The sequence below is a fragment of the Rhinichthys klamathensis genome, unplaced genomic scaffold (assembly GCF_029890125.1).
Source record: "Rhinichthys klamathensis goyatoka isolate OS25496 unplaced genomic scaffold, OSU_Roscu_1.1 h1tg000758l_1, whole genome shotgun sequence".
Taxonomy (NCBI): domain Eukaryota; kingdom Metazoa; phylum Chordata; class Actinopteri; order Cypriniformes; family Leuciscidae; genus Rhinichthys; species Rhinichthys klamathensis.
The window spans coordinates 28,254-50,000 of record NW_026607163.1 but is presented as its reverse complement, the minus strand read 5'-3'; the positions used below and the strand labels follow the sequence as shown (position 1 = coordinate 50,000).

Here is a 21,747-nt window from a genome sequence, read left to right as displayed (position 1 = left end):
GCCTCAGCTGCTCTTCGCTATATTGTGGCTCGTATAAATAGCCACGAACATCAGTTTCGAGCAAAAGATTTTCAAAATCCTAGTCTTCCATATCGTGTGTCGTAAATTCAGGCATTATGGTAAATCTAACTGCTTGAGCGCTTGCTGTCTTCCAAGCAAAATGGCGGATTAATATTTTAGTTTCTTCAGGTTTAGTCCCACCCACTGATCTGTAATAGGCCGGTGGGGTGAGTGGGTCCCACGCCCTTGAATAATAATGAGCTAAAGGCTGTAGTTTTCTTAATATGCAATGAAATTTATCTTCCGTCCTATCGTGACGCAAAATGACGATATTTACGTCACGATAGGACGGAAGTAAAACACTTAAATCCTTTTTTCTCCCATCTCAGAAAAAAAACAAGCAAAATTCCACCATCATTATAATATATGACTGGGTTTCTAACCATACAAACCTTAATGCAAATGGGTGAAGTGACCCTTTAATACAAATAGATTATTAACATTAATATCAGCAGGTTTATTATTAGTATTATTAGTAATCTTAGTATTATTATTTTAAGAGCTAATGCACAGATCTAATATAATGTTACACATCTGTTTACTTCACTTAAGACACAACAGTGTTTATGTGAATCTCACTGAGACAGATGTTTTGAAATAAGTGTGTGTGTGTGTGTGTGTGTGTGTGTGTTCTGCAGGTTGGCCCCCATGCGTCTCTACACTCTCTCTAAGAGACACTTCGTCCTGGTGTTTGTGGTGTTCTTCTTCTGCTTCGGCGTGTCCACGCTCATCGGTGTGTCAGGTGAGTCTCTGGTGTCCTGAAGACCGTTTCCCAGCATGCACCTGTCCTGCTCGATGCGCTGCTACATGATTCTTAACCCTCACAAGATCAAAATTAAAGCAATTAAGAGTTAAAAATGCCTGTTTTTATTTATGCATTTTTACTTATACACTCTGAAATGTTTCATTGTCACACAACAATTCATTTTTATTTATTTAATATTACGAGTCTCTAGATTACAAGACTTTTAGATGCTTTTTGTGAGTTTTAAGTTTCCTAAAAGCACCTTTAAAGAGGAAACACTTAAGTATTTTGGTAATGCTTTACAATAAAGTTTTAGTTAACATGAACTTGCAATGTCAGTTAATGTTAATTTCAACATTTATTTTAGTATAATTTTAACAAATTCACAACATTAAGTTGTATCTGTTAATATTATTCAATAGATCTGATATGACATGAACTTGTATTTTTATTAACTAACTTTAACAAAGATTAATAAATGCTGTAACAAGCTCATTATTGCTCGTCTGCGGATCCTTAAAATGTCTTAAAGCCTTAATTAGCATTAAAATGTCTTAAAATAAAGCCTTATTTAGCATTAAAATGTCTTAAAATAAAGCCTTAATTAGCATTAAAATGTCTTAAAATAAGGCCTTAATTAGCATTAAAATGTCTTAAAATAAAGCCTTAATTAGCATTAAAATGTCTTAAAATAAGGCCTTAATTAGCATTAAAATGTCTTAAAATAAAGCCTTAATTAGCATTAAAATGTCTTAAAATAAAGCCTTATTTAGCATTAAAATGTCTTAAAATAAAGCCTTATTTAGCATTAAAATGTCTTAAAATAAAGCCTTAATTAGCATTAAAATGTCTTAAAATAAGGCCTTAATTAGCATTAAAATGTCTTAAAATAAAGCCTTAATTAGCATTAAAATGTCTTAAAATAAGGCCTTAATTAGCATTAAAATGTCTTAAAATAAAGCCTTAATTAGCATTAAAATGTCTTAAAATAAGGCCTTATTTAGCATTAAAATGTCTTAAAATAAAGCCTTATTTAGCATTAAAATGTCTTAAAATAAAGCCTTATTTAGCATTAAAATGTCTTAAAATAAAGCCTTATTTAGCATTAAAATGTCTTAAAATAAAGCCTTATTTAGCATTAAAATGTCTTAAAATAAAGCCTTAATTAGCATTAAAATGTCTTAAAATAAAGCCTTATTTAGCATTAAAATGTCTTAAAATAAAGCCTTATTTAGCATTAAAATGTCTTAAAATAAAGCCTTAATTAGCATTAAAATGTCTTAAAATAAGGCCTTATTTAGCATTAAAATGTCTTAAAATAAAGCCTTAATTAGCATTAAAATGTCTTAAAATAAGGCCTTATTTAGCATTAAAATGTCTTAAAATAAAGCCTTAATTAGTATTAAAATGTCTTAAAATAAGGCCTTATTTAGCATTAAAATGTCTTAAATCCCCTTTTCAAAGGTCATAAAATCTAGCAGATTTTTGTCACCGCAAGACTGAAACAAAGATATTATTATATGAGATATGAAGTTGAGGTTGTTGTTTGCGCAGTTTACTGATAAATGTCTCTCCTGTAGGACCGAAGATCATAACTGAGAATTATTACAACGGTTTAAGCGCCAACGTCAATGCATCAAAGGTGAGGCGAACTGCAGATGTGTGTGAAAGAAGCTTAATTTCCTTAAAGTGAAGAAAAAAAACACTAACAAAGTAATGCAGATTTTTTTCTTTGTGAAAATTAAGTCTGTTCTGCGTTTATTTGATAAAAATGCAGTAAAAACAGTGAAATATTATTAGAATTTAAAATAGCTGTTTTCTATGTGAATATATAGTAAAGTGTAATTTATTCCTGTGATCAAAGCTGAATTTTCAGCATCATTACTCCAGTCTTAAGTGTCACATGATCCTTCAGAAATCACTCTAATATGAGGATCTGATGCTCAAGAAACAGTTATGATTAATATGAGCCCCACAAAACAGTTGTGCATTTTATTTTTCAGAATTCTTTGATGAATAGAAAGCCCAGAACAACAGCGTTTATTAGAAATATAATCTTTTGTAACATTATCAATGTCATCAAATCATCATATTAATGATTTCTGAAGGATCATGTGACACTGAAGACTGGAGTAATGATGCTGAAATTCAGCTTTGATCACAGGAATAAATTACATTTAAAAAATATATTTAAATAGAAAACAGATGTTTTACATTCTAATAATATTTCACTGTTTTTACTGTATTTATGATTAAATAAATGCAGCCTTGGTGAGCAGGAGAGACTCTTTTAAAAACATTAATGCGTCTCAATCAGATTTTTGACTGGAAGTGTAAGTCTTGTTGTGTTCATGTCCATGTTTTCTCAGACCGGCCCGTTCGACCTCAAATCTCAACCGCTGACCAACTACAACCAGCAGCTCTGGCTCACATGCATCATTCAGCTGAACACCAACAGTGAGAAAACACCTTTAAACACCTTTTTATTCAGAATAGTTTAGAGTTTATAGTTCAGATATATACACTGATGTCTAAGGTAGTGATCGAAATAGAGTAAATCACTTTTGAAAGTAATGTGACGCTTCAGATAAAGATTGTATCGATTACATCGTTACACCAGTAGGTGGCGACAAGTGACTGTTAAATGTGTGTGTGTCATTGAATCATTCATTCATGACTTTCGCTCAAAAACACTGATTCATCCAGTAATGAAGCTAGTGAAGTCTTTATGAGCGAGTCATTAAATCATTCATTCAAGAGATTCATTGAAAAACACTGATTCATCCAGTAATGAAGCAAGTGAAGTCTTTATGAGCGAGTCATTGAATCATTCATTCAAGAGATTCATTGAAAAACGCTGATTCATCCAGTAATGAAACAAGTGAAGTCTTAATGAGCGAGTCATTGATTCATTCATTCATTCAAGAGATTCATTGAAAAACACTGATTCATCCAGTAATGAAACAAGTGAAGTCTTTATGAGCGAGTCATTGATTCATTCATTCAAGAGATTCATTAAAAAAAAACAGATTCATCCACTAATGAAGCAAGTGAAGTCTTTATGAGCGAGTCATTGAATCATTCATTCAAGAGATTCATTGAAAAACGCTGATTCATCCAGTAATGAAACAAGTGAAGTCTTTATGAGCGAGTCATTGATTCATTCAAGAGATTCATTGAAAAACACTGATTCATCCAGTAATGAAACAAGTGAAGTCTTTATGAGCGAGTCATTGAATCATTCATTCAAGAGATTCATTGAAAAACGCTGATTCATCCAGTAATGAAACAAGTGAAGTCTTAATGAGCGAGTCATTGATTCATTCATTCATTCAAGAGATTCATTGAAAAACACTGATTCATCCAGTAATGAAACAAGTGAAGTCTTTATGAGCGAGTCATTGATTCATTCATTCAAGAGATTCATTAAAAAAAAACAGATTCATCCACTAATGAAGCAAGTGAAGTCTTTATGAGCGAGTCATTGAATCATTCATTCAAGAGATTCATTGAAAAACGCTGATTCATCCAGTAATGAAACAAGTGAAGTCTTTATGAGCGAGTCATTGATTCATTCAAGAGATTCATTGAAAAACACTGATTCATCCAGTAATGAAACAAGTGAAGTCTTTATGAGCGAGTCATTGAATCATTCATTCTAGAGATTCATTGAAAAACGCTGATTCATCCAGTAATGAAACAAGTGAACTCTTTATGAGCGAGTCATTGATTCATTCATTCATTCAAGAGATTCATTGAAAAACACTGATTCATCCAGTAATGAAACAAGTGAAGTCTTAATGAGCGAGTCATTGATTCATTCATTCATTCATTCAAGAGATTCATTGAAAAACGCTGATTCATCCAGTAATGAAACAAGTGAAGTCTTTATGAGCGAGTCATTGATTCATTCATTCATTCAAGAGATTCATTGAAAAACACTGATTCATCCAGTAATGAAACAAGTGAAGTCTTTATGAGCGAGTCATTGAATCATTCATTCAAGAGATTCATTAAAAAACGCTGATTCATCCAGTAATGAAACAAGTGAACTCTTTATGAGCGAGTCATTGATTCATTGATTCATTCAAGAGATTCATTGAAAAACACTGATTCATCCAGTAATGAAGCAAGTGAAGTCTTTATGAGCGAGTCATTGAATCATTCATTCAAGAGATTCATTGAAAAACGCTGATTCATCCAGTAATGAAACAAGTGAAGTCTTTATGAGCGAGTCATTGAATCATTCATTCAAGAGATTCATTGAAAAACGCTGATTCATCCAGTAATGAAACAAGTGAAGTCTTAATGAGCGAGTCATTGATTCATTCATTCATTCAAGAGATTCATTGAAAAACACTGATTCATCCAGTAATGAAACAAGTGAAGTCTTTATGAGCGAGTCATTGATTCATTCATTCAAGAGATTCATTGAAAAACACTGATTCATCCACTAATGAAGCAAGTGAAGTCTTTATGAGCGAGTCATTGAACCATTCATTCAAGAGATTCATTGAAAAACGCTGATTCATCCAGTAATGAAACAAGTGAAGTCTTTATGAGCGAGTCATTGATTCATTCATTCATTCAAGAGATTCATTGAAAAACACTGATTCATCCAGTAATGAAGCAAGTGAAGTCTTTATGAGCGAGTCATTGAATCATTCATTCAAGAGATTCATTGAAAAACGCTGATTCATCCAGTAATGAAACAAGTGAAGTCTTTATGAGCGAGTCATTGAATCATTCATTCAAGAGATTCATTGAAAAACGCTGATTCATCCAGTAATGAAACAAGTGAAGTCTTAATGAGCGAGTCATTGATTCATTCATTCATTCAAGAGATTCATTGAAAAACACTGATTCATCCAGTAATGAAACAAGTGAAGTCTTTATGAGCGAGTCATTGATTCATTCAAGAGATTCATTGAAAAACACTGATTCATCCAGTAATGAAACAAGTGAAGTCTTTATGAGCGAGTCATTGAATCATTCATTCATTAATTCGATTTTTTTTTCCAAAACGCTGATTCATTAAGAAATGAAACAAACGAAATTTCTAAGAGCGAGTCATTAAATTATTCATAGAAGAGATTCGTTGACAAACGCTGATTCATCAAGTGAAGTCTTTACGAGTGAGTCATTGAATCATTCAAGAGATTGTTCAAAATCCTGCTTCTCTGTGGATTCGGAGTCGTGCAGCTCTAATGAAATGTGTTCAGATGTAGATTTGAGTTGGAGGGAGTTCGGGATGAACGTGGAGCTGCAGGGCGTGACGAATGACGCCAGTGTGATGCGCATCAGCGACAACGTGCACAACAAGAACAGAAGCCTCCAGTGCGCCGCGGTGAGTGTGTGTGTGTGTGTGTGATCGTCATGGATCTTCATGAGTCTGTGTGTGTGTGTGAGTGTGTGATCTTCATGGGTTCATTCCGATCTTCATGAGTGTGAGTGTGTGATCTTCATGGGTTCATTCCGATCTTCATGAGTCTGTGTGTGCGATCTTCATGGGTTAATTACGATCTTCATGAGTCTCTGTGTGTGTGTTTGTGTGTGTGTGTGTGATCTTCATGAGTCTGTGTGTGTGTGTGTGTGTGTGTGTGATCTTCATGGGCTCATTGCGATCTTCATGAGTCTGTGTGTGTGTGTGTGTGTGTGTGTGTGATCTTAATGGGTTCATTCCGATCTTCGTGTGTGTGTGTGTGTGTGATCTTCACGGGTTCATTCCGATCTTCATGAGTCTGTGTGTGTGTGTGTGTGATCTTAATGGGTTCATTCTGATCTTCGTGTGTGTGTGTGTGTGTGTGTGTGTGTGTGTGTGTGTGTGTGTGTGTGTGTGTGTGTGTGTGTGTGTGTGTGTGTGTGTGTGTGTGTGTGATCTTCACGGGTTCATTCCGATCTTCATGAGTCTGTGTGTGTGTGTGTGTGTGTGTGTGTGTGTGATCTTCATGGGTTCATTCCGATCTTCGTGTGTGTGTGTGATGGTTTTTCAGCATCAGCAGGCGTGTGATGAGATTATCGTGTTGCATCTGGGTTACCTGAACTACACTCAGTACAAGATCAACGTCAGCTTCAGGAACCTCCAGCAAGACCTGAAGGACAATATCAAAAATGTCACTTTTGTAGTAAGTTTACATTAATCATGTTTCACAGACAAAACGAAGGGGTATTTGCACCCATTCAATCATTCAATGAAACGTGTGAAATCTTTACAAGTGAGTCATTGAATCATTCAAGAGATTTGTTCAAAATCTCAGATTCAACCAGTAATGAAACAACTGAAGAATTTACAAGTGAGTCATTGAATTATTCATTCATTCATGAGATTTGATCAAAAACGCTGATTCATCCAGTAGTGAAACGAGTGAAATCTTTACAAGTGAGTCATTGAATCATTCAAGAGATTCGTTCAAAAACACAGATTCATCCAGTAGTGAAACGAGTGAAATCTTTACGAGTCATTGAATCATTCAAGAGATTCGTTAAAAAACACAGATTCATCCAGTAGTGAAACGAGTGAAATCTTTACAAGTGACTCATTGAATCATTCAAGAGATTCATTCAAAAACACAGATTCATCCAGTAGTGAAACGAGTGAAATCTTTACAAGTGACTCATTGAATCATTCAAGAGATTCGTTCAAAAACACAGATTCATCCAGTAGTGAAATGAGTGAAATCTTTACAAGTGAGTCATTGAATCATTCAAGAGATTCGTTCAAAAACACAGATTCATCCAGAAGTGAAACAAGTGAACAGTTTACGAGTGATTCATTGAATCATTCAAGAGATTCGTTCAAAAACACAGATTCATCCAGAAGTGAAACGAGTGAACAGTTTACGAGTGATTCATTGAATCATTCATGAGATTTGTTTAAAAACACTGATTCATCCAGTAATGAAACAAGTGAAATATTTACAAGTAAGTCATTGAATCATTCAAGAGATTCGTTCAAAAACACAGATTCATCCAGTAGTGAAAAGAGTGAACAATTTACGAGTGATTCATTGAATCATTCTTTCATGAGATTTGTTTAAAAACACTGATTCATCCAGTAATGAAACAAGTGATACGAGCAAGTCATTGAGTCATCCAAGAGATTCTTTTAAAAAAATCATCCGGTAATGAAACTTGCGTGACCAAAACCATAGAAGAAGACCTTCAGAAAACTCCCACAATGCTCTCAAACTCTCTTTTAATAGCAAAAGAACATTTAGACTCCTGTTATTAATCGTTTCATTGGTATTATTGGTCATCATGCGTTATGTGAAGTGTTTAGCTACAGATGTAGATGCATTTGCTAACCCTTTTTTTAAGTTGACATGTTGTTAATGGTTCTGTTTCTCTGTGTTCTTTGCCAGTTTAAGATGTACAACGCCACGTTCTCTCAGGTGGAGATTTGGTTCCGGTTTGTGTTTGTTGTGATGACCTTCATCGTGACTGTGAGTTACAGCTGCAAAACATCTGCAAATCACACGCGTTCGAGTCGCTCATGATCGTTTGTCTATTTAAGGAAAGTCATGTGACTTTGACATCAAATTCTCCAAAGCTGTTCACTAGGGCTGCACGATATACGTTCATCTTCAATGTTATCGTTATCGGCCCGATAAGAAGACTTGGCTGATATATTAAAGCCGATAAATAATGTAATATTTCCTTCAGATGCGCACTGTTCAACATGATGGCTTTGTATTGCTTGAAATATGATTGGATTCACTTCAAAAAAGGAAAATATGGTTAAGTGCAAATCTGTCATATCGGCTACAGAACATTATAACGAGAACATCATTATAATTGTGTGTTTGGGACGTGGATTTTAATGCTGAGATTTTTGTTTTTGTAATCAGGCTCTCATAAATTAGATAAAAATTTGGATTTAGATTTTCGGCCAATATATCGGTTATCGGCTTTCAAATATAAAGAATTATTGGAATCAGCCAAAATGTTCATATCGGTGCATCCCTACTGTTCACTAAGCTTACCATTAAATTTAATATTTGAAATCACCAATATTTGAAATGTCTCATTAATGTTGGTTCTAAACAGCTAATCAGCGATAGAGAGCCTAAGCCCCGCCCCTCCGCTTCCGGCTCATTGGACCTTATTTCGGAAAAAATATGTATGGTAGTCAATGGCGAGAGACAACTCATCTTTTTATTCCGTCTGAACTGTGTCCTGAATCACACATATGACGTTTGTCAATTTAAAAGATAATTCTGAAAGTCAAGAAAGTCGCAGTTTGTCATAAAACAGAAGAGTGACATTTAGTTTTATGTGAAAATCGCTCGATGAACTACATCTCCCGGGAAGAGAAACAACGAGCGAGATCCGCTGCTCGTGTGTGTGTGCAGTCTGGTACAAAACACTCGATGACGGCGTAACGTTACGATTATAATAGAAGACTATATAAACAATGACAGACGTTAGCTTCAGTAATGTTAGCTTCAGTAAAGTTAGCTTCAGTAAAGTTAGCTTCGGTAAAGTTAGCTTCGGTAAAGTTAGCTTTGGTAAAGTTAGCTTCGGTAAAGTTAGCTTCGGCAAAGTTAGCTTCGGCAAAGTTAGCTTCGGCAAAGTTAGCTTCGGCAAAGTTAGCTTCGGTAAAGTTAGCTTCTGTAAAGTTAGCTTCAGTAAAGTCAGCTTCAGTAAAGTTAGCTTCAGTAAAGTTAGCTTCGGTAAAGTTAGCTTCGGTAAAGTTAGCTTCGGTAAAGTTAGCTTCAGTAAAGTTAGCTTCAGTAAAGTTAGCTTCAGTAAAGTTAGCTTCAGTAAAGTCAGCTTCGGTAAAGTCAGCTTCGGTAAAGTCAGCTTCGGTAAAGTAAGCTTCGGTAAAGTTAGCTTCGGTAAAGTTAGCTTCGGTAAAGTCAGCTTCGGTAAAGTTAGCTTCGGTAAAGTTAGCTTCGGTAAAGTTAGCTTCAGTAAAGGTAGCTTCAGTAAAGTTAGCTTCGGTGAAGTCAGCTTCGGTAAAGTCAGCTTCGGTAAAGTCAGCTTCGGTAAAGTCAGCTTCGGTAAAGTCAGCTTCGGTAAAGTTAGCTTCGGTAAAGTTAGCTTCGGTAAAGTTAGCTTCGGTGAAGTCAGCTTCGGTAAAGTCAGCTTCGGTAAAGTCAGCTTCGGTAAAGTCAGCTTCGGTAAAGTCAGCTTCGGTAAAGTCAGCTTCGGTAAAGTCAGCTTCGGTAAAGTTAGCTTCGGCAAAGTTAGCTTCGGTAAAGTTAGCTTCTGTAAAGTTAGCTTCAGTAAAGTTAGCTTCAGTAAAGTCAGCTTCAGTAAAGTTAGCTTCAGTAAAGTTAGCTTCAGTAAAGTTAGCTTCGGTAAAGTTAGCTTCGGTAAAGTTAGCTTCGGTAAAGTTAGCTTCGGTAAAGTCAGCTTCGGTAAAGGTAGCTTCGGTAAAGTTAGCTTCGGTGAAGTCAGCTTCGGTAAAGTCAGCTTCGGTAAAGTCAGCTTCGGTAAAGTCAGCTTCGGTAAAGTCAGCTTCGGTAAAGTTAGCTTCGGTAAAGTTAGCTTCGGTAAAGTTAGCTTCGGTAAAGTCAGCTTCGGTAAAGTTAGCTTCGGTAAAGTTAGCTTCGGTAAAGTTAGCTTCGGTAAAGTTAGCTTCGGTAAAGTTAGCTTCGGTAAAGTTAGCTTCGGTAAAGTTAGCTTCGGTAAAGTTAGCTTCAGTAAAGTTAGCTTCGGCAAAGTTAGCTTCGGTAAAGTTAGCGTCGGTAAAGTTAGCGTCAGTAAAGTTAGCTTCGGCAAAGTTAGCTTCAGTAAAGTTAGCTTCGGCAAAGTTAGCTTCAGTAAAGTTAGCTTCGGCAAAGTTAGCTTCGGTAAAGTTAGCTTCGGCAAAGTTAGCGTCAGTAAAGTTAGCTTCGGCAAAGTTAGCTTCAGTAAAGTTAGCTTCGGTAAAGTTAGCTTCAGTAAAGTTAGCTTTATTCGTTGAGAGAAAGGTATGACGTCACGTGCGCCTTTTGGGTTTGTATAGTCTTTGTATTTACGTATTTTCACAGTCTTATACCTCAACAGTTTTACATCAAACTGCGACTTTCTTGACTTTAAAATGTATCTTTTAAATTGACAAACATCATATGTGTAATTCAGGGCACAATTCAAACGAGATCAAAATATTTGTTGTCTCTCGCCATTGACTACCATACAATATTTTTCCGAAATAAGGTCCCATGGTGTCGACCGGAAGGGGAGGGGCTTAGGCTCTCTATTGGCTGTTGTATTTAGAAGGCGGGGCTTATTCCTCCATATTGCGTGTTGCAGTTTCTCCCGTTGATAGTAGCTGGAGTGCGGTGTGTGTGTATCTGACGTGTCTGTTGTGTGTGTAGTGCATGTTTGCGCACTCGCTGAGGAAGTTCTCCATGAGGGACTGGGGGATCGAGCAGAAGTGGATGTCGATTCTCCTTCCTCTGCTGCTGCTCTACAACGGTGAGGCGGAGAACACACTGATGTTTAAACGCTTGGGGTCTGTGACGTTTCAAGGACACAAACGTGACCGTAAAAACATATAATGTAACAAAAGACTGAAATAAATGCTGTTCTTTTGAACTTTCTGTTCATCAAAGAAGCCTGAGAAATAAGATGTGTCAGTTTTCAACACTGATAATAATCATAAATGTTTCTTGAGCATCAAATCATCATATTAGAGTGATTTCTGGAGACTGGAGTAATGATGCTAAAAATACAGCTTTGATCTCACACACACGCGCACTCTCTCACACACACACATGCGCACTCTCTCACACACACACATGCGCACTCACACACACGCACTCTCTCACACACACACACACACACACACATGCGCACTCTCTCACACACACACATGCGCACTCACACACACGCACTCTCTCACACACACACACACTCACTCACAGACGCACTCGCACACACACACACTCACACACGCACTCACAAACACACACGCACTCACACACACGCGCACTCACACACACGCACTCACTAACACACACGCACTCACACACACACACGCACTCACTAACACACACGCACTCACACACACACACTCACTAACACACACGCACTCACTAACACACACGCACTCGCACACATTAACTCAAACACATACACTCACACACGCACTCACTAACACACACGCACTCACTCACACACGCACTCACACACACTCACTAACACACGCACTCACACACACACGCACTCACTAACACACGCACTCACACACACACGTACTCGCACACACGCACTCACACACTCACACACACACACGCACTCACTCACACACACACACTCTCTCTCACACACATTAACTCAAACACATACACACTCACACACACACTCACTAACTCACACACGCACTCACTAACACACACGCACTCACACACGCACTCACTAACACACACGCACTCACACACACACTCACTAACACACACGCACTCACACACACACTCTCTAACACACACGCACACACCCACTCACACACGCACTCACTAACACACACCCACTCACACACGCACTCACTAACACACACGCACTCACTAACACACACGCACTCACTAACACACACGCACTCACTAACGCACACACACGCACTCACACACACACTCACAAACACACACGCACTCACTAACACACACGCACTCACTAACGCACTCACTAACACACACGCACTCACACACGCACTCACTAACACACACGCACTCACACACGCACTCACTAACACACACGCACTCACACACGCACTCACTAACACACACGCACTCACACACACACTCACTAACACACACGCACTCACACACACACTCTCTAACACACACGCACACACCCACTCACACACGCACTCACTAACACACACCCACTCACACACGCACTCACTAACACACACGCACTCACTAACACACACGCACTCACTAACACACACGCACTCACTAACGCACACACACGCACTCACACACACACTCACTAACACACACGCACTCACTAACACACACGCACTCACTAACGCACACACACGCACTCACACACACACTCACAAACACACACGCACTCACTAACGCACACACACGCACTCACACACACACGCACGCACTCACTCTCACACACGCACTCACACACACACACTCACTAACACACACACACTCACTAACACACACAAACTCACTAACACACACGCACTCACTAACACACACGCACTCACTAACGCACACGCACGCACTCACACACACACTCACTAACGCACACGCACGCACTCACACACACACTCACTAACACACACGCACTCACACACACACTCACTAACACACACGCACTCACACACACACACGCACTCACTCTCACACACGCACTCACACACACACTCACTAACACACACACACACACTCACTAACACACACGCACTCACTAACACACACACACACACTATATTTGATATTATGATAATAATCATAAATGTTTCTTGAGCATCAAATCATCATATTAGAGTGATTTCTGGAGACTGGAGTAATGATGCTAAAAATACAGCTTTGATCTCACACACACACGCGCACTCTCTCACACACACACATGCGCACTCTCTCACACACACACATGCGCACTCACACACACGCACTCTCTCACACACACACACACTCACTCACAGACGCACTCGCACACACACGCACTCACACACACACACACACTCACACACGCACTCACAAACACACACGCACTCACACACACGCGCACTCACACACACGCACTCACTAACACACACGCACTCACACACACACACGCACTCACTAACACACACGCACTCACACACACACACTCACTAACACACACGCACTCACTAACACACACGCACTCGCACACATTAACTCAAACACATACACTCACACACGCACTCACTAACACACACGCACTCACTCACACACGCACTCACACACACTCACTAACACACACTCACTAACACACGCACTCACACACACACGCACTCACTAACACACGCACTCACTCACACACGCACTCACACACACTCACTAACACACGCACTCACACACACACGCACTCACTAACACACGCACTCACACACACACGTACTCGCACACACGCACTCACACACACACACGCACTCACTCACACACACACACTCTCTCTCACACACATTAACTCAAACACATACACACTCACACACACACTCACTAACACACACGCACTCACACACGCACTCACTAACACACACGCACTCACACACGCACTCACTAACACACACGCACTCACACACGCACTCACACACACACTCACTAACACACACGCACTCACACACACACTCACTAACACACACGCACACACGCACTCACACACGCACTCACTAACACACACGCACTCACACACACACACTCACTAACACACACGCACTCACACACACACTCACTAACACACACGCACTCACTAACACACACGCACTCACACACACACGCACTCACACACACACGCACTCACTCTCACACACGCACTCACTAACACACACGCACTAACACACACACACTCACTAACACACACGCACTCACTAACACACACACACACACTCTCTCTCTCTCACACACACACACACACACTCTCTCTCACACACGTTTCATTGACTGATGTTGTATTTCTCCGTGTTGTAGATCCCTTCTTCCCGCTGTCGTTCCTGGTGAACAGCTGGTTTCCGGGAACACTGGACGCTTTCTTCCAGTCTCTGTTCCTGTGTGCGCTTCTGCTGTTCTGGCTGTGTGTGTATCACGGCATCCGAGTGCAGGTGCGCTCATAATACACACAAATATTCATGAGTAATAATAAATCATGTTTGGTGCGGCCTCTTTGTCTATCTAAAGTCTTCAATCATAGCTTTTGGTCTGAGAATGTGGTTTCATGTTGATTTTGAAGAGCACAAATTCTGAGTTCTTTCACACAGTATCAAAATGTCTTCTGATGTTTCATATTCAGGGCGAGAGGAAGTTCTTGACGTTTTACCTGCCCAAGTTGATCATCGTTGGGCTGTTGTGGTTATCGGCCGTCACGCTGGGAATCTGGCAAACGTGAGAAACATGCTCTAGTTAGTGTGACTGCTAATGACCTATGGGATTATTATCATTTTAATAATCTTTTTTTATTATTAGGGTGAATGAGCTGCAGGATCCCACGTATCAGTACAAAGTGGACATCCAGAACTTCCAGGTGAGAACTTCCACCTCAGCCTAAACCAAATCTATATTAAAATCTAAGTTAATACGTAATTTCAGCACATTACAGTCAAATTACATTGTTGAGAGAGAGAAAAAAAGTCACGTTTTATTATTAAATTTAGAAATGATGTAAAATACTGGTAAATAAAACGAGATGTTAATATTATAAACACTATTAAAATGTATTTTAGTTCCTGTCACTCCACAAAAAATCCTTTTACATTTAACAGTATTCAGAACATAAATGTAAAATAGAAGTATAGAAATAGTGGCATTCGTTATAAACAACACGCATTATAAACAAATAAAACATTCCTCTCTCTTTCACACAAATACAAATGTGTGTTCTATAATGCAGTTAATATCGATTAAAGTCAACATGAAAGGGAAGTTGTGCTGGTGTTTTCTCCTCTATTGGTCCGTATATACGAGTGAAACGCTTCTGGAACAATAACAAATGTGGGCGGGGCTTGATTGTGTCTGGGGATTTGATTGGATGGTTGTTGTTTGCTATTGGCTGATCTCATGTGAGTGACAGGTTATAGCCCCGCCCACATCATCAGAGAAGAGATTCTGCAAGAGGAACTGATTCTGATTCAAGATTATTAACTCAATAATGATGATGTGCACCGATAAATCATTTAGAATAAACAATATTACATAAAAAAATAAGAATTGTCAATTTCATGCTGACTTTACAATAAAGTTCATTAGTTAATGTATTTACTAACCATGAGCAATACATTTGTTACAGTATTTATTAATCTTTGTTAACGTTAAATAATAAAAATCCAGCTGTTCATTGTTTCTTCATGTTAGTTGATTAACTAATGTTAACAAATACAACCTTTGATTTTAATAACGTATTAGTAAATGTTGGTTAACTACCTTAGCTAACATGAACTAAGAATGAACAATGAACCTTATATTGTAAAGTGTTACGGAGAAACATTATGCAAGTGTGTTTTCGCTGTAGGGCATGAAGATCTTCTTCCTGCTGGTGGTGTGTGTGTACGTTCTGTACCTGGTGTTTCTGGTGGTGCGCGCCTGCTCTGAGCTGAAGAACATGCCGTACACAGGTAACACACACACACACACACTCACACACTCCTGACACGAGGAACACGGCCAGCATTAAAGGGATAGTTCACTTCAAAATAAAAATTCTGTCATTATATACATGTGAAACAGGCAAAAGTTCATTTATTTCAGTAATTCAACTTAAAAGGTGAAACTAATATATTATATAGACTCATTACATGCAAAGTGAGATATTTCAAGCCTTTATTTGTTATAATTGTGATGATTATGGCTTACAGATATGAAAACCTTTTCACAATATTCTAATTTTGAATTTGGGGTTTTCATAAGCTGTAAGCCATAGTCATCACAATTATAACAAATAAAGGCTTGAAATATCTCACTTTGCATGTAATGAGTCTATATAATATATTAGTTTCACCTTTTAACCCTTTAGGCGCCAGAGGTCTTTTCCTAAAACGTTCGATTGTGACATCTTAATTTCAAAAGGCTATATCTTAAAAGTGATAAAAGATAGAGACTTTCTGTAAATTAGAGAAATATTAAGGATGACCCAAAGCTTATGTAGGGATTACATTTTCCCATCTAATTAGCATATTATGACGTCATATGGTGGTGGCAATCTTGGATTATAGAATTTTCATGAAAAGTCACATGTTTAAATGATGCAGCACTTCTTTCCCCCCAAAATGTCCCTCACCTTCTGTATGCTATATTGCACAATACTGAATGCTCAGTTATATAGTAACTAGTAAACAAACTGTGTAAATCATTACTAATAAATGGTAGAAACAAACCGAATGCATGTAGCGGTTGGCCTTTTGCTGTAGAGATTTTACATTTACTAAATACAGTAGACACTCTGATTCCATGTATGGGGCGCATATATATTATTCATATGACATACAAACACAAGTAGACAAGACCCGTTTAGTTCAAACGCTCACTCGCCACGGCAAGGCCCAGATCATGAGTGAGATGATCCGAGCAGCGCGGCCAGATCGAGTGTGCACAGCTCAGACTACTGCGACTCCTCACCCTGCCTCCACGTCGCCCCCTAACTGTCCTATGAATACTTCGACCTCGTCTAACATACCCAGTGGCATTAGACAAAGTCTCCACCACAATACTGTCGCCGCGACCGCGGAGAGGCTCTGATAAAACGGCTCACTCGCACACTAGCTCCACTTTTGATCGCACTGATTCAATGCGCTCTAACTCGAACATATAGAAACATCACGTTTTTTTGATTCGGGGATGAAGTATGACGTCTCTGCCATCCAGTGGAGGCGAGGTCGAATGAAATTTGACACCCAATTTGACAAAATCACCCGTTTTATTCAGTGCTGCATCTTGTCGAGTAAACTCGACCGTGGCGCCTAGAGGGTTGTTGAATAAGTTGAATTACTGAAATAAATGAACTTTTGCTAACTAACCCTCAAGTTGTTTCAAACCTGTGTGAGTTTCTTTCTTCTGCTGAACACAAAGGAAGATATTTTGAAGAATGTCAGAAACCAAACAGTTCATGGACACATTGACTTCCGTAGTATTTTATTTTTTCCTAATATGAAAGTCAATGTGTCCATGAACTGTTTGGTTTCTGACATTCTTCAAAATATCTCAAAACTCACACAGGTTTGAAACAACTTGAGGTGAACTATCTCTTGAACATGCAGGGTTTTTGTTCAATGTCTTCATTCGTGTGCTCAGATCTGCGGCTGAAGTTCCTGACGGCGCTGACGTTGGTGGTGCTGGTGATCAGGTAATATAAAAATACACTCGTACTGCTATTTAAAGAGTCATCGTGCTCTACTAGAACAGCTTTTCCTGCTTGAATGTTGATTATTTTCCCCATAGTCGCACGTTCATTCGTTATCAGCAGTTCAACGAGTCGGTGTTTCCCGAAACCATCTTTCCAATGAACATTCGCAAACAGCGTCGCAGAGTTCTGTGTGTGAGCGACAGATCTCGAGCTGCGGTTAGAAGAAGAGTTTCTAGTTTGCATGACATGTGACTCAATACATCCTGATCTTGACCAAAATAAGCAAGCTGACATTCAGTACAACCTGTGTCTTTTATTCAGAATACATACAAATGTCATTCACGTCTGTTAGTTTGTCAAGAGATTTAAAGCGTCGTTCTTGAAGAGTGTGTGTATGTGTGAACGAGCTCTTGTGTGTAAGAACGAGTCTATGATTGAATCTGGAAATAGAGCAAAATAACTGAGAAAAATGAGAAATAGTCCTCAGATGCTGTGTCTGTAATATATAGCAAAACATCTCGCATTAATTCGATCTCAAACAGATTCATTAACAGTAGTTATTACTCCATCACCTGCGTGACATCATTAACCGACGTGGTTGAACGACCGATTTGCGACAATACGGTTTCGGGACACAGTCGTGACGAGCTAAACGATTTCTTCAAGGATACACACTCCTGTTTATAAGAAAAAACAATACAAGGCACTCGGTTTTATTTAGTTTTAGAAAAATATAAAAAGCCTTTATTTTTTCATGGCATAGATTTTTAAAAACTGGTGACAAGCATCGGCACACATATGCGTTGCAGCTAATAAGCCTTCATCAGTGTGTGTGTGTGAACTAAACACTTCTGAAAAGCACACTGTGCTCTGATTGGTCGGCTGGATCAGTGTGTTGTGATTGGTCGAGCGCTTCGAGTGTGTTTGGGAAATGTCCCGCCCCTTTCAACACATTACTAACTAACTCAACCACGCCCCGCCCCTTTATTCTGCGTATGAATTATTATAATGAGGAATATTAAAGCATCAGCATCATAACTCCAGTCTTCAGTGTCACATGATCCTTCAGAAATCACTCTAATATGAGGATCTGATGCTCAAGACACATTTCTGATTGTTATCAGTGTCTTATTTTTCGTGTTTTTTGAAAATGTCTTTGATCAATTTAATGTACATGCTATATTCTGGGCAAATGTAGTCATGTGATCATTTATGCTTGTGCAGGAGTTTGTAAATGACGTTCAGATGGTGTGTGTTGTAACTCCCTCTTCCTCTTTCATCAGTGTGGTTATACTGTACCTGAGATTCGGATCCAAGGCCTTGCAAGACAACTTTGTTGCCGAACTTTCCACCCACTACCAGAATTATATCCTTTCATTACAGGATCGTGCGAGATCATCCCCTCACGCCTCTTTAGTTATGTTTAAAGTGCCCCTATTTTGCTATTTTAAAGCTTCCTAATTGTGTTTTGGCGTCTCCTACAGTGTGTTCACATGCATCCAAGATCAAAAAACACTTTAATTTTCTAATATCTATTGCAGCATCGCCTCATTTCCTCTCAGTGTCTGAAACGCTTCGTTCGGAGATTCAGCCTCTCTAAGCCCCGCCTCTATGAGAGCTGCTCTGCTGTGATTGGTCAGAAAGCAAACGCTCATTATCATATCTGACTCTCAGCTCTTGATCACAGTGATACGAACAGTAACGATGGCGTGGGTTTCACCGTCTCAATCTCAGAAAACAGCGTCTCCTCGACACGAGCCGAACTCTCCCAGTCTCAGATACACTACAGTGTTTGAGGGCGGAGCTAAGAGACGCTGCTCAGCCAATCAGGACCAGAGGTGGGGATTATGCAAATTAGCTACATGTGAGACTGGAATTACTGACTCGTTTCTTTTAGGAGACAAAAACTTAATCTTTAAAACTTTGCAGGGCTTTTACATTCACAACCAGCTCTATTTCAGGGTATGTTTGCAAAAGCATAATGAGGCACTTTAACTCTATGCTTAGAATGACTCTCTATAAAATGGTGTAAGCATTAATATACAAATGTCCAGGAAAAGCAAGTTTTCCTGAATGTTTTTCTCCACCAGCCGAATTCCTTTCCTTCTACGGCCTCCTGAACTTTTATCTCTACACACTAGCGTTTGTCTACTCGCCCTCCAAAAACGCTCTTTACGGTGAGTTGATCTGCACTTCAAGATCGAGTGTTATTTAACACTCCTTCATCGGTGACTCCTTTGTCATGGAAATGTTTTCCCTTTCCCAGATTCCCAACTGAAAGACAATCCTGCGTTCTCCATGCTCAATGACTCGGATGATGAAGTCATTTACGGGTACGTTCCCTGCGTCAGATCCACAGTCAAAACCAAATGTATTCAGACTCCTTCAACATTTCTCACATTATCACATAGTTTAGAAAATGGTGATAAATATGAGCAGAACTCAGTGGATATTTGACTGGTTTTGTCCGTCCTTCTGTTAGACTCTCACACATGAGTTATGTTGAATATCTGTCAGCTGTTAAATTTAACTACACAATTAGATAATACCAGTTTAGCTCAACCAGTGACCAAGCAATGCTTCATGTTGTTCAGTCTGTGTGTAAAAAGAGCATTAGCAATTACAGAAAACACACTGAAGAAAACATGATCAGCTCAAAGTGGAGGAGTCATTGTTACTGGTAGTCACTGTATGAAGAATATGTGTGTATAATATGTCACAGTTTACTTTATTTTGCTCTCCTCACTTACATAAATGAATTATAGTGAACTAGTAAAAATGATATTTTTGGTTTGACTGTATACCGGTTTAAAACGATCCTTTCAGATCAAGCTCTTCTTATTGTGAGACTTTATTTGTTTTTGTGTGTGTGTGAAGGAGTGATTATGAAGAAATGCCTCTTCAAAATGGCCGCGCCATCAAAGCCACCGCCAAATACCAGGATGAGAGCGAAACCGACTGAATCCGGCCTGACTCCGGATCGCTCCTGTATATCTGAGGGATGTATATAGACTTGTTGTTGAAATGACACCAGTCTCATTATATACTGTGTAAATATACAGGCCTATATATTTTTAAAGGTAAAGTGATTTTTGAATGTAACTCCAGTGGAAGAAGCAGCTCCAGCCGCCCTGATGATGATGATGATGATGAAGATGATGATGATGAAGAAACCCGTCTGTCTTTAACCTCAGTGAGTGTCAGTGAAAGGCAGCGTGCAAATATCAATTATACATCTGATCTAAATACTGTTCAACCACTATATTCAGGGTGACTTACATGAAAAAATGGCCAGATTATATTTCACCTCTAAACTAAGCAGAGAAAAAGTAAGAATGTGTATATTTTTTCTTGACGGGGGGGAAAGCAACAAAAAAAATGTATTATAAAGGATTCGTTTTTTTGCATTGTGACAAAATTAAGCACTATCTTATATTATATGTACTTAAAACCATAAATGTTTAAGTTTACAAATATATTTTGTTCCTGTTGATTTTTTTGCAGTGCACTTAAATGTGTAACTCATGAAAATAATGCAACTAAGGTCCAAACAATTTCTACGTAATGTGTAATATATTTTCTATGTGATTTTTTTTTTTGCGTTTTGGAGTGAAATATGACCTGTGCGTTTCATGTGATCTGCATTAGGAAGGTTTTCTGCCGATTTCTGGCTCGTTCGGGCCAATATCCAGATCCCATGTGCTCATGTGAATCGCTTTTCTTTCTTTTGATAAAGAAATCAAGCCTTGTGTTCATTTCATTTACATTCCAGAAGCCTTCTTTTCTCACATTCCTTTTTTTTATTATTGTGCCTGACCGTATTTATTATTTTGTGGGTGTGAATCACTAAAGAAATCATTGGGTTTCCTCAGTCGGATCTGTGTAAATGTTTGTTGGTTCACTTCACTGTCTTAAAGCTGTAATGATGTTTGGATGGAGGATCCGCCTGTAACGGTGCGAAAATGCTTTGCTTTACAGAT

The 21,747-nt window shown here is 38.7% G+C and overlaps 1 protein-coding gene across 2 annotated transcripts in view; it reads left to right on the top strand.

Annotated features, from left to right (window-relative positions):
- The window catches only part of tmem181 (transmembrane protein 181), a 24,458-nt gene extending 3,373 nt beyond the window's left edge, over window positions 1–21,085 (top strand). For both annotated transcript variants that reach the window (XM_056242821.1, XM_056242822.1), the window contains exons 2-17: window positions 699–802; window positions 2,386–2,447; window positions 3,175–3,262; window positions 6,028–6,152; window positions 6,799–6,930; window positions 8,167–8,247; window positions 11,110–11,209; window positions 14,407–14,537; window positions 14,726–14,817; window positions 14,899–14,956; window positions 15,941–16,043; window positions 17,716–17,767; window positions 19,051–19,133; window positions 19,855–19,944; window positions 20,034–20,100; window positions 20,645–21,085. In XM_056242821.1, the coding sequence (XP_056098796.1) occupies window positions 699–802; window positions 2,386–2,447; window positions 3,175–3,262; window positions 6,028–6,152; window positions 6,799–6,930; window positions 8,167–8,247; window positions 11,110–11,209; window positions 14,407–14,537; window positions 14,726–14,817; window positions 14,899–14,956; window positions 15,941–16,043; window positions 17,716–17,767; window positions 19,051–19,133; window positions 19,855–19,944; window positions 20,034–20,100; window positions 20,645–20,729 (1,453 nt within the window). In that variant the 3' untranslated portion in view covers window positions 20,730–21,085. The remainder of the gene's footprint in view (window positions 1–698; window positions 803–2,385; window positions 2,448–3,174; window positions 3,263–6,027; window positions 6,153–6,798; window positions 6,931–8,166; window positions 8,248–11,109; window positions 11,210–14,406; window positions 14,538–14,725; window positions 14,818–14,898; window positions 14,957–15,940; window positions 16,044–17,715; window positions 17,768–19,050; window positions 19,134–19,854; window positions 19,945–20,033; window positions 20,101–20,644) is intronic.
- The last annotated feature ends 662 nt before the right edge of the window (window positions 21,086–21,747 follow it).